Below are 14,720 nucleotides of genomic sequence, written 5' to 3'. Positions count from 1 at the left end.
ACCGCCCATTAGTAAAAAGCTACAAACGAAATCAGGTAAAAACAAGCCTCTCAACAAAATTTAATCAGTTTGGATTCTATCGCCACTGCGAGCAGATGTGTTTTGTGTCGTCTGCACAATTAGTTTCGCTTTCGACAAGAACGATTACGTCACAGCCGCCAGTCATTAGCATTGGTGAAAAAAACAACGGTGAAGAGCATTACAAAAAATCAGCCGTTCTAATGGTTCTAAAAGTTTTCTAAAGAACTATTAGGATTTTTATTTTTACTATTTTTACCTGGAGCTGTTAGCGGAATATATTCAAAAGTTGCACTATTTATGTACCATTTAATTCCACAATTTTACTGTCACGTTATTACACTATCACAAAGTCACTATACTTTAATGAAGTATAACAAACGTTACAATACAGATGCGCGTACACGATACACTGAAGAAGGATGTAAATAACATTCCGAAATACGCGTACCTGTATTGTAACGTTTGTTATGCTTCATTTAAGTATAGTGACTTTGTGAAAGTGTAATAACGTGACAGTGAAATGGTGGAATTAAAAATGATATCGTCCGCGAACCCAATTATCTTGACGCCCGGGGGGAGCCTTAACCTCGTTACGCCATCGTACATTATATTCCACAGGAGCGGATATAGGATGCATCCCTGTGATACTCCGGCCGTGATAGAAGTGCTACGTAAGCCTTCCTCGGTCTCGTATGGAAATACCTGGTTCTGAACGTAGATTTCCAGAATCTTGTACAGCCCTTCTGGTACTCTTAGTCGAAGGAGGGAGTCAGCGATATCCGCCCAACGCACCATTGAACGCGTTTTTGACGTTACTACCGCGCAGTAACGATTTACACGCCGCTTGAGTTGAATAGTGACCTTCGCGGTTTCTATCACCGATTTTATGACATCCGCCGTCGATCTTTGTTTGCAGAACTCTTATTGTTCGTTAGATAGTCCACCCGCATTCTCTATGAACGTGGCTAGCCTGTTCAGGATGATTCTCTCCAGGAACTTACCTGTGGTGTCGATCAGGCGAATTGGTCTATATGCCGACGGGTCCCTAAGAGCTTTCCCAGGTTTCGGTAACAGTATCAATCTCTGCTTTTTTCAAATGTCCGGGAACGTGTGCTCGTCCAGACATCTCTGCATGACCTCCCTGAACATGACGATTTTGAGATTATAGCAAACTTTAGAGCCGCGTTCGAGATACCATCTGGCCCGGCGGCTTTCTTTCTATCGAGCGATCTCACCGCTGACAACAACTCTTCGTTCGTCACTCTGCCAACATCGTTTGCTGGTAGCGGTGCTGGCGGCGACGGGTTTAAAAGTTGTTTAAAATTTTCTAGAACATTTTATCCACTGATCTACTGGATTCTACTCTTGGTTTTAGAACTAGAGTACGTTAAGCGGAAAATTTTCAATTTCATGTGTTTTTGCCTCTCTCCGGTGTTACTGTGTAAAGCGACTCTTAGAATGTGATATACCATTCGACTCAGCTCGACGAATTAAGCAAATATATGTATGTGTGTATGTGTGTATGTGTGTATGTATGTATGTAAGTGTGTATGTGACAAATAATGTCACTCGATTTTCTCAGAGATGACTGAACCGATTTTCACAAACGTAGATTCAAGTGAAAGGTTATATAGTCCAAGATTGCTATTGAATTTTATTCCGATCCGACTTCCGTTTCCGGAGTTACATGGTAATATGTGAAAATCTATAAGAAAAGGCGCATTCTATTTTCTCGGAAGTTTCTCAACCGATTTTCACAAACTAGTATGCAAATGAAAGGTCTTGAAAATCCTAAAAAAGACCCTGAACAGTTTCGAATCCAGATCCAGATTCCGGTTTCGGTTTTACAGTGCAATTAGTGATAATTTTAAATTTCATGAGTATTTTTTTCCCAAGCGATGGCGAAACCAGGTGCACATTTTTATAAAATTTACTGGTAAATTCATCTAGTTTATAGACCCTGTTAGTTGGTGGATATATAAATTGGCTTTGGATCCGCTTCCGAACGCACCGGTAGTAGTGACGAAAAGCGCCAAAATCGGAACTCATTTCGATTTGTCAGCAATGGTTAATCCAATTTTCACAAATCATGATTCAATTAAGACTCTTAGTGTCTTAAAAGATACTGTGTAATTTCATCCAGATCCGACTTCTGGTTCCGAAATTATAGGCTAATGAGTATCAAAACTTTCAAACTGTCATACAAAAAGATGCATAATCGGTACGTGCTAGTGCGGAAGAAAAAGAAAACGCACTCGCCTAGCACACAGCGTGCTTTATTCAATTTTGTATAGCGTGCAGAGTTGCCATATTTAAATTTTTTATTAAGTTAACATGGTGATGGTAGTTTATACCGAAGAAAGTTTTTGGTTTAATTCAAGTTTCGAAAAAAGAAACTGGACGGAATCTTCTAGTGATGTTTTTGAAAACATAAGTAATATGAGAAAGGCATTGTTACACCACTAGGTGGATTAAAAAAAGTTTTTTCATAAACAATGGCAAACAGAAGCTCAAATCCCATAAAGCTGACTACTTTTTTATTTATGACTTCTGGTCAGTCAGTATTTTTTACTTTTTTCGGTTTTTTAACGATATCAAACTAACTAGAGATTTTAAGAGGAGAAAGAATATGAAATCATAGAGCCATAGTACTCAAGGAAGAGCAAGGATGTGAAGAATAAAGTGCGGAAAAGTGAGACGTGACAAGGGTCATTTATGTAAGCAGAAGGCTTCTCGTATCTAAACTTTTACCATCTACCAGAGGAGTCGAACTTAGGCATCTTAGTGATATGAGTCATCCGAGTCTCTGATATGTCAGAAAGTAAACACAATGTGTTTCATTGTGTTGATATTTTCTCATACAGTTAGTTATAACACCGGAATGGAATATTTGTCCGAAACTATTGCTTGAGTGCCTGGAGTTGTAGCGTATGGCTATGCGTTCCAGGGTGCAAGCGGCGCACGGACAGCGCTCCATTCATCGCTGTGTGTGATGGAATCCCATCAATTGTTACTTTTTACTTTTTTATTTATGACTTCTGGTCAGTCAGTATTTTTTACTTTTTTCGGTTTTTTAACGATATCAAACCAGTTAGAGATTAACTAGATCCGTGCGCCGCTACAACTCCAGGCACTCAAGCAATAGTTTCGGACAAATCTTCCATTCCGGTGTTATAACTAACTGTATGAGAAAATATCAACACAATGAAACACATTGTGTGAGAAACCGTCGTGGGCAGAATGTGACAACTTCTCGTAACTTTACTTTTGCCGGTTCGGACAGTAAATGGCAAACGACCTTTGCCTTTACTATCTGACATATCAGAGACTCGGATGACTCGTATCGCTAAGATGCCTAAGTTCGACTCCTCTGGTAGAAGGTAAAAGTTTAGATACGAGAAGCCTTCTGCTTACTTAAATGACCCTTGTCACGTCTCACTTTTCCGCACTTTATTCTTCACATCCTTGCTCTTCCTTGAGTACTATGGCTCTATGATTTCATATTCTTTCTCCTCTTATAATCTCTAGTAAGTTTGATATCGTTAAAAAACCGAAAAAACATAAAACTGACTGATAAATTAATTGTTAAATTCATTGTTAGTAGAAGGCCTACCAAACTTTTTCCGGCTGTCGTGGTTTCCGATTTCCCGATTTCCGATTCCAGAAGCATCGAAAATAGTGTTTTAATACTCCTGAAACTCAACATATTTGCTCAGATGGTTTGGTCGATTTTCGTTATCATTCCCAAATAAAATTCCCGATTTTCATCTGAATCCAACTTCCGGTTCCGGTACTTAAAACGTTAAAAACTTTATACCGCTACCTAAAGCGATGAAGCAAAAGAGAAAAATTTCTTTTCAAGTAGGTTCAAAACTGTTCCAATTTGACGGTCATATTTGTTGCTGGTGATACGAACTAACTTCGGCTAATCTGGTCTTTGAAATCTGCGGAAAATGAAAATAGTGGTCTAAAACTGCAAAAAAAATCTACGTTACTTTTCTTCTAGGTGGCCAAATCGATTTCCACAAATATTTAAATCAAGGAAAGAGGCTACCGGTTTCATAAAGAATCTCTAGGTTCGTTGTGGATAATACTTCCAGTTCCGGAACTATAGGGGGTTTTGATTCGTAGAATTTTATAGATTACGTTCAAACCAACTTTCCTGTTTCTGTTCAATAAACAGTTGGTTTTAGAACTCCTGAGTAATATGATGGTATGAATAATATAAGAAAGGCATCATTACACCACTAGGTGGATTAAAACAGTGTTCTGTACAATTCCACTCAGATGGTTCCGAAGATATAATGGTACTTATGTGTTGTTTCCTTATCGATCAATTTTCTCCGAGATGGCTGACCGATTTCACCTAACTTAGGCTCGTTTGAAAGCTACTATTAATGCATTAAACAGGTTTGAAGTTCAAATGGATGTACACCTTATCCGGTGATAATGTTGCATAAATGGCGTAAAAGTAAAATCTCAATATCGCTCCGATATTAATTTTGTTAAACTATTTATTCCGCGAAATACAGGTTTTATTTTTAGAATTTTGCATCCCACTCCGGATCCGAATTATTGACCTCGATTCTATATGACTGTTCTGTGATGTTTTTTCCCTTGTATTTAAGATAATTTCTGACATTAATTTGGGCTCCTTTTTGATACAATTTACTCAGATTGATACGGGTAGTTCATACAAGCATACTTTATATATGTTTATATCACATATTCGGCAACATTTCTCAAACCAAGCGTATCAGCAAGACCACATTTAAATGTGAAAAAATTATACAAATAAAAAAAATATTTTGTCAATTACGTGACTTGTACGATTATAAATCTGAGACTTGAAATGTTAGCTAGATTCTGAAGTTGCATCCCATACCTGGTATAGAGGTCTGGTCTTGGATTCTAGGTCTTTGAACCTGAACCGACTGAAATAAGGAGCTTATGGTGCATTGACGAAAACGTCCTGCACAGTCAACTGCGCGACTTAGTATGAATGAAATGTATCAAATATTTGCCATATACTATATTCACTCAAGCGGAAACAAATTAATCATCTTATTTCCTTTAACATTTAGTTCTATGGTTAAGTGACACAAATAACTATTAATAGTGTGAGTATATTTTCAGATTTATAATCATTGCTTCTTACACTGCTAATTTGGCTGCATTTTTAACTGTGTCAAGATTGGATACACCTGTTGAATCTTTGGACGACCTATCAAAGCAGTATAAAATTTTATATGCACCACTCAATGGGTCATCTGCCATGACTTATTTTCAACGTATGGCGGATATAGAGGCACGATTTTACGAGTAAGTATTTTTTTATTGATAATATATATTGTACTGTTCATACTATTTTGCGTTTTCAGAATATGGAAAGAAATGTCTCTTAATGACTCTTTGACTCCTGTTGAACGTTCGAAATTGGCCGTTTGGGATTATCCGGTAAGTGATAAATACACGAAAATGTGGCAAGCAATGCAAGAAGCCGGATTACCGAATAGTTTGGATGAAGCAGTTGAACGAATCAGAAATTCTACATCGGCATCGGGGTTTGCGTTTTTGGGTGATGCAACAGATATCAGATACAAAGTGCTAACTAATTGTGACTTGCAGATGGTAGGAGAGGAGTTTTCTAGAAAACCATACGCTATCGCGGTGCAGCAAGGATCTCCTTTAAAAGATCAATTTAACAACGCGTAAGTTTTGGCTCAGTTGACTGATGAAATGTATGTAATAATGAGAAATACAGGAACTGTAACATATATTCTAAGAATATACACGGATCAGCTCACTTCGTCGAAATTGGAAAATGCTTTGATTTTAAATAATGATGCTAAATTACCTCTGATATAGAAGCACATTTCTCCGCAGCCATCAAATTATAGCCACAATCAAATGGTTATTCAAATATTTGTATAATTTTTCGCGGCATTTGAAATGTCAGTTGATTTCTGGAATAACCGTCAGCGTACACTAGTGTTAGGATAACTCCAAGACACTTTTACGTGGCATATCATTCTTAAATGGAGCACAGGAGGTCCACCTCTATATTCTGTACGTATCCAAAGTCGCCCGTGGGGTTAACTTCACCTCAATGCACGATACGTAGTAAAATCCCAGATTTAGAAAAAATGTGTTTTTATACGAAACTTTCGCTTTTACGTTGCTTTTATGAAAAATAGCGTGTTCCACAATGTTGAAACCTCAGAATCAGTTCTGGCAACCTTAAACACAGAGGACGTCTTCTCGTTTGTACACCTTTTTTAGCTCAAAGAATGGCTGCATCCAGGTTGCGAGCATGTTTTTACTTGGAATGCGAATCGAAGATCTAGATAGTCGAAATTTTTCGGTCAATGATAAGATGTCAAAACAGGAGCGATCCCGGTACCGATGCGCTCGTATCTCGTAAAAGATTCGATCGGCAGGATGCCGACCCAGTGATATCGGTTGGAGTATGACTTTCGTTTCACTGGTGGCACCCCGACGACTCGACTTCAGTGCTTGTATTCCATTTGAAAAAGGGCGGGAGATCAACGATTTCATACGTAGATCATGTCATGTCTTATCTTGATCATATGTGATTTTCCTCCACCAATGCATACCTAAATCAAGAATCATTTTAGCTTAAAATCACTACCCATTGTGTGATGGAAGATCAGTACCGATATTGATCGATGTTATTTAAAATTCACTGATCAACTGATCATGAAAAGATTCTCCGGCAGTGATCTCGTTTTGATGAGGTTTATTTTCTCAGCCCTGTATGCTACACTTATTATTCTTTACCTAAAACAATATTTTATCTGTGTACCCCTAGGAGGAATAAAACAGATGATTTTTCTCATAAATACGTTTATTTCATAGGCAATAAACATAAGTTTTTCTTCGCCGTGGCATCCACAATACGTAGTACTTTAAACCTAATACATTTCGAATATCATAATAGTATGTTGTGTAGCAGTCATACCTTATTCAGCAATAAGTTTCAAGCATCCAGTAGATCGATTTCAATAATTGCGCCAACAGTTATACAACCCATTGTATTAGTCACCCGGGTGCGAAGCACATCTCATTGCTGGAGCCGTGGAGTGACGTCGTCGTCTGAGAAAGTGGGAGAGGAAAGCACAAATGGTCAATGAGCACAAGTAGGGAGAGAAATCACGCACGCACATAGGAGCTAGGCTAGATAGGAAATTAGAAAAGCTAATATAGACATGCAATATAAAGTCAAACCGTTTTTCCGTTAATAAATGATTATATATTTCAATGCCTAAATGTAACTCGATTGTAATCATAGAACTCCTACAGGTATTTGGTGGGGTTTTCCGTATGTTTGCGTCACTTCGTTAGAGCTTTTTCGTTGTTGGCTGTCTTCCGCTCAGCGGAATTTGAATGTGTGCTGTAAGTTCAGCTTCCATTAGGTTTACGCTATCTGGTGGCAGATAGCTGCACTGCCCATGATGATAAAGTTAGGCACGGGTAACTTTCTCACCGTTGATTATCTGAGGGTAATGAGGTTTCGGTGATTGCTGCTGACTGATAATAGGGTCATCTACCCGTCTTTGGAGACTAGTTTTTGGTTAGCCTAACTTGACCGATCCTGATTCATTTTTTTCGTTGACCTTCTTCGGGAACTCGCCCTAAGGAGAGTCTCATCCGGGCAAACACATCGTGGCGTGCAGTCTTCCTTATAGGGAAGTGGCGCTGTAAACTGCACACTGGTTAGGGATCGGCAAGGGTCGGCTACATATTGGCGCCCAACTACAGGGATTTTCGAATTTTTGGGAGTACATGGAAAATATCATGGAAATTGGTCAATTATTTAATAGTCTTTTTCAATTATGTTTAACCTAGGTTTATAGAGTTGTTATTTGGGATTTAGACATGAATGTAGAGACAAATGTCTTTGAAGACAAGTTGGGAAGAATTCAGGAACATAATTTGAGGAATTTGTTGAGGCTACGGAAATATTGTGGTATTTATGTGAGTATTTGAGTTGTTGTTGTTTGTTGTTAATAATAAAATAAATACACATACACATACATAGCGTATATAATATAATTTATTATTATTAGATTAAATACAATTATCGATTGCGAATATTTATTAACCTCGTTTCGTGTTTGATAAATTCTTGTATATAATTTCTTTGTGAATAATTTATTATTACGGTTGAGTGAACAATTTCCAAAGCTGCTAGGAAGCAATTACATTTAAAATTTAAAAAAAAAAATGGCTTTCAAATTTCCGAGAGTCGACCACTTAACCAATGAGGAATTGGATTACGAACTCATAATTCGCGGTAGATTGGAAGAAACTAAAGCTGATTCGGAAGCTAAGTATCGACTCTTGCGAAACCTTTTCCACGAAGACTTAAGAGAAAATCGAGAATATTCGTCGCGATTTACTATAGAACAAGAATTCGATCGCGTTTCTAGCATCGTAGACGAGTTACGAAGAAAATTAGAAAAAGGTCCAGACGACAGGTCTATTTCACGCTTAAAACATTATGCTCTTAGAATTGCGAGAAGCACCGTCTCGGATCCTGGATCTGAAGAGATGAAAAAAGAACTTGGAGGGAGAATTCGAATGATATTACAGACTTTCAATGGGAAGAAAGCTTTGGATGCTGTTCCCCTAGAAGGGGCCGTTGGTGGATTGGCGTTGGAGACCAGGAAGGACGATGTAGAGAGTAACAGTAGGCTATCAGAGAGTACGACAAAAGAAGGAAGCTCGGAGTTTTTGAATCCAGGACCCCAAAAAAATCGACCGTTAATACAAGATCCGCGACAATCACTGGGAACGGTCCCAAAACCAGTTAAGCAAGATGAGTTAAGTCGAGAAAACGCGCAACAAAACGAAAACAATTTACTGCGGAAAAGAGTAGCGCTGTTGGAGCAAGAACTGACAAATTTACGGCTAGCAATTCAAAATTCAAAACCAACGGAAGCGGAGAATGGGGCAAAATCACGAAACGTGGATGAGAGGCCGGATAGGCAGGATTCTCACAGAAGAAACTCCCTTTTCCCGTTCAACCATGGCGCCATACGATGCGCCGAACCAAAGAGTCGAGGGGAAATAGGTCGGTACAGTGACGTTCAAGATAAGAGGCGGATACAGTGGGATCAACGAAGACCATTTTTGAGAGAATCAACTGAACAAGCGTTAGATAATGTGAACAATTATCGGGAACATATCAAACGAAACGACAGCTCTGCTCGAATGTCGATTAGGGACAGAGAGAGGTCGCAATCTCAGTTTAGCCAGGATGAAATAGTAGAAACAGACCAAGAATCGGCCGGGAGAATGAGTTTTCAAACATTTGGCAGAAGTAGATACCCAGAGCATGAACTACATCGTAGACAGAGTAACGTTGCTTTGGAAAGCAGCGAGGATGAAGATGGTTATTCTTCGGAAAGGTTCCACTGACCTCGGGTTAATAGACGAATAGGTGACCGCGAGATTCAAGATGCTGATCGGCGTATGGAAAAATGGCATCTCACGTTTAGTGGAGACGCAAGGCATCGATCATTAGAAGACTTTTTGCATAAGATTCGAAGACTTGCAAGAATGGATCGAATTGCAGACGACATTTTACTGCAAAGAGTTCATACGATTTTGCGCGGAGAGGCCTACGATTGGTACTTGTGCTACGCCGATGAATTCTTAGACTGGCAGGACTTCGAAGAAAGAATTCGTTACAAGTACGGAAATCCAAACAAGGACCAGGGAAACCGACAGAAAATATACGAACGTAAACAGCTACGTAACGAGCCTTTCCTGACGTTCAAAACGGAAATAGAACGATTGAATAAACTTTTATCAACGCCACTAGACCCAGACAGAATTTTTGAGGTGATATGGGACAACATGCGCCCACATTACCGTTCAAAGCTGGCGTGTAGAACAGTACGAGTTCTGCGAAAACTAGAGTACTATGCGTACCGCATCGATGCAAATGATCCCGCATTAAGACAATCGCGAGAAGGTCCTACTAGGAATATGAGTGGGTTACATAATATTGAAGCAGAGGAGTCAACGGGCTCATATTCAGAAGCAGAAGAAATCAACGCTATTGATAGAAGGTTTGACAATGATCGTCGAGCAAAAGAGTCACAGAAAACTTTATCGCGCACTCCGCAGGCAGCAGGAGATGCTACAGTTGAACAGCAATCCGGTCCTCTATGCTGGAATTGCCGCAGGACCGGACATGTATGGCGAAATTGTAGACAAGAGAAGCAGTTATTCTGTTATATCTGCGGGACACCGGGTAAAACGACGATAACGTGCGAAAACCACCCTCGAAGTCAGCGCACTAGGCAAGGTTATTCGGGGGGAAACTAAGCCAGGAATGCGTAATAGGGAACGACAGCATTCCTTCGACAAACGACGTTCCCAGTCCATTTGAAGATCCATTTGAAAAGGTCTGTGAGGTAAGAATCCATACCGAGAGCAGTCCTCAAGTGACTGTGAGGATTTTCGATACTGATTACGACGCACTACTCGATTCTTGCGCAAGTGTCAGTGTTACGAGTATGACCGATATTGCAGAAAAGTATGGTCTGACAATGCAGCGTAGCCCACTGAAGATTGTAACTGCAGATAAGACTGTGCACGATTGCTTAGGGTATGTTCAACTACCGATGATGTTTAAAGGATTAACAAAGGTAATCCCCACGCTAGTGGTCCCACAGATTAGCAGGGAATTAATATTAGGATATAACTTCTGGACATCATTTGGAATCGAGCCAATGATGGAGGGTAAATATGGCTTTGAACGGGTCGCCGTCGCTGACACTAAACCAATGGATAGTGGAAAGGTGGAAATGATACAATTCACGTTGCTACCAATCGAAACCTTGCCGATGATGGAAAACATGGAGCCAGACGCAACATTGGACATTCCAGCCTTGGAACTACCAGAACCATCGAAGACGACTCCGGAGACAGTGGAGACAGAACACGATCTAACGACCACCGAACGTCAGCAATTGGTCGACGCAATTAAACATTTTCCAATCACCACAGAAGATAAATTAGGAAGGACATCGTTGTTGCAGCACGAAATTCAGTTGAGCGAGGAAGCAAAACCAAGAAGACAGCCGTGGTACAGGTGTTCACCAGTAATACAAGCGGAAATGGAAGCCGAAATTGAACGTTACAAAAAAATAGATGCTATCGAAGAGTGTGCGAGCGAATGGGCCAGCGCTTTGGTGCCAGTTCGGAAAGCGAATGGGAAGCTACGGATATGTCTAGATTCTCGTAAGATAAACGCGTGGACCAAGAAGGATTCGTACCCAATGAGAAATATGGGGGAGATTTTCCATCGTTTGGGAAAGGCAAAATTCTATTCGGTAGTAGATTTGAAAGACGCCTATTTTCAAATTCCTTTAAAAGAAGAATCTAGGGATTATACGGCATTCAGAACACCACAGGGATTGTATCGATTCAAGGTTTGTCCTTTTGGGCTAACAAACGCTCCGTTTACAATGTGCAGACTAATGGATCGGGTAATTGGGTTCGATCTCGAACCAAATGTGTTTGTTTACTTGGATGACATTGTAATAGCGACAAACTCGTTCAACGAACATGTGAGACTGCTAAAGTTAGTAGCTGAGCGATTGACGAAAGCGAATCTGACAATCTCGCTGGATAAAAGCCGGTTCTGCAGGAAGCAAGTGACGTATCTGGGGTATCTATTGACTGAAAATGGGGTGTCGATTGACAATTCGCGGATTTCACCAATCCTGGATTATGCTCGTCCAAAAAATGTAAAGGACATCCGGCGACTTTTAGGCCTCGCAGGTTTTTACCAGCGGTTCATCCGCGATTACAGTCGCATTGTTGCGCCGATCTCCGATCTACTTAAGAAATCTAGAGTAAAGTTTGTGTGGACGGAAGCAGCAGAGACAGCGTTTGGAGAACTCAAAGCAGCGTTAGTGTCAGCACCGATCTTGGGTAACCCAGACTTCAGCAAGCAATTCACGATCGAATCTGATGCATCAGACAACGCGGTAGGTGCTGCATTGATTCAACACATCAACAACCAGCCAAAAGTAATTGCGTACTTCAGCAAAAAACTGAGTAGCACACAACGGAAGTATGCAAGTGTAGAAAAGGAGTGTTTGGGCGTTCTACTAGCGATCGAACATTTTCGGCACTACGTGGAAGGGTCCCGCTTCAAAGTCGTAACCGACGCGCGTAGTCTACTATGGTTGTTCACGATTGGGGTGGAATCTGGCAATTCAAAGCTGTTGCGGTGGGCACTGAAAATTCAGTCCTACGACATCGAGCTGGAATATCGAAAGGGGAAAAACAATATCCTGGCAGATTGCTTGTCGAGATCGGTGGAGACGATTTTCACTCTGACTATTGATGTGGAGCATCAAGAAATGGTCTCAAAGATTCAGAAAAATCCGACTGACTTCCCTGATTTTCGAGTGATAGACGGTGAAATCTGGAAATATGTCAAGAGTGACGGAAAAATCGAAGATGCACGTTTTCATTGGAAAAGATATCCTGCAAAATCAGAGCGGAAAGAAATTATCAGCAGAATCCACGAGCAAGCTCATCTAGGATCCGAGAAGACACTAGCAGCAGTTAAGGAACGGTTTTTCTGGCCTAGGATGAGCAGTGATGTAAAGGAACAGTGCCGGACCTGTCTGACATGTCAGACGAGCAAAGCGACAAACCAGAACACGACTCCACCGATGGCAGAGCAGAAGAAGATTGTTCAGTACCCATGGCAGTTCTTAGCAATGGATTACGTTGGTCCACTTCCAGCTTCAGGTAAAGGCAGAAGCACTTGCCTTCTCGTCGTAACTGATCTCTTCAGTAAATTCGTTCTGGTACAACCTTTTCGTCAAGCCACCGCAGAAACGTTGATCCAATTCGTGGAGAATGTCATCTTCTTGTTGTTCGGTGTTCCTGAAGTGATTTTATCGGATAATGGGACGCAATTCACCTCAGCCTCTTTCCAAAGCTTGTTGGCAAAGTACAACGTAACACACTGGAGAACACCCAATTACCATCCGCAGGTCAACGATTCTGAACGTGTTAATCGCGTGATCACAACAGCCATCAGGGCCTCGATTCGTAAAGATCACAAAGAATGGGCAAACAACTTACAACAAATTGCCAACGCTGTACGCAACTCGGTTCACGAAGCAACTCGTTATACTCCGTACTTCGTTTTATTTGGTCGGAACATGGTATCGGATGGTAGGGAGTATCGCCATCTAAGGGATTCAACGTTAAAGACCACCGACGGTCTAGTTGAAAATGAAGAGAGAAAAAAAATACTTGATGAAGTTCGGAAGAATTTGAAGTCGGCATATGATAAACATTCCTCCTACTACAACCTGCGCTCCAATGCCAATTGCCCAACGTATTCCGTAGGGGAAAGGGTTCTAAAGAAAAACATGGAACAGTCGGACAAAGGCAAGGGTTTTAGTTCAAAACTAGCGCCGAAATATGTTACAGCAGTTGTGAAAAGGGTCGTCGGTACTCATTGTTACGACCTCGAAGACTTAAAAGGAAAAAGACTTGGGATTTTCAACTGTAAGTTTCTAAAGAAGCTTATTAGTTCAAGTTCGACATAGATGTTACCGATAATCGGTTAATATAGTATTTATTAAGCTATGTATCTTTCAGTATTTACTGATGGAGACAATGCACCATGATGCTCTTGCTCTGGTTGCAGGAAATTTATTCGTAAAGTTAGCTCCGTCTTGCAGACAGTGCGGCCTCCACAACAACTTACATTTACTGGAGGAACATTGTAGTTAAGAAACTTCAAGAAGAATTTAACAAATTTTTGGACAGTGCCATGTGGTTTCCGTAGTTTGGACCATTTTTTGATCAGAAGACTTGTTATTGGGCGAACAAAGTTCCCTTCGACCAGAAGACAGAGGGAGTCCTTGATGTTACGTCAGGACGATGACCTAGAACACCAAGAACTCAGAGCCATTAGTGTGATGATGAGGAGTACCAAGATCATAAAACGGGAAGCAAAAAAGCGTGAGTCTAAGACTGGGGAATCTTAGATGTTGATCGTGAAATAAGACTCAGAAGTCCGTTAAAGACGATGTTGAGCAAACCCGAGTAAATCGAGCTGTCAGTAACATGTCGGACGGTTGAAGAAGGTCCAAATTCATGAAATCGACTGTGCCCGGGAAAACTGGCCGTTTTCGGAGAAAATTCCGACATTTTGAACCAGTACAATGTGGGGGGAGAGATGCTTTGATTTAGCATCATCAATCAAATAATAATTAATAATTGTAAATAAATTTTCGGATATAAGTGATGTTAGTTTATAGTTCACAATGTTTCTTATATCTATGTTAGTACTTAAAATTATCGTTTATTTTTCTATCTTCTTGTGCATTTGTTAGTAAGGATTCGTTATTTATTTATTATTGTAACTTAAAATTAAGGTTAGCTGATGGTTTCGGAATCTTGAAGTCTTCCGTCAGGTGTGCCGTTATCTGGCCTTCATGCGCCCGATTGCCCCTGAAAAAAAAAAAAAAAAGAATTAACACCTATTTACATACTCAAGTACGATTGGAAATCGACTTCCCCTTGTATATTCTTCCGATCCAGTCATCTGCAGACCAAAAAGTATATTCCTCCGATCCAGTCATCTGCAAAACCAAAATGTAATTTAGTATCTAGTATATTTACAT

General features: G+C 40.3%; 1 protein-coding gene across 1 annotated transcript in view; it reads left to right on the top strand.

The window, feature by feature from the left end:
- LOC131433642 (ionotropic receptor 25a) overlaps nt 1–14,720 on the top strand; it is a 348,320-nt gene that overhangs the window by 273,301 nt on the left and 60,299 nt on the right. The window contains exons 8-9 of the mRNA XM_058600129.1: nt 5,158–5,343; nt 5,403–5,732. Coding sequence (XP_058456112.1) covers nt 5,158–5,343; nt 5,403–5,732 — 516 coding nt within the window. The remainder of the gene's footprint in view (nt 1–5,157; nt 5,344–5,402; nt 5,733–14,720) is intronic.

This window comes from Malaya genurostris, chromosome 3 (assembly GCF_030247185.1).
Source record: "Malaya genurostris strain Urasoe2022 chromosome 3, Malgen_1.1, whole genome shotgun sequence".
In the NCBI taxonomy this organism is placed as follows: Eukaryota; Metazoa; Arthropoda; class Insecta; order Diptera; family Culicidae; genus Malaya; species Malaya genurostris.
Note: the sequence above shows the minus strand (reverse complement) of the source record. Positions and strands in the feature narration are given on the sequence as shown.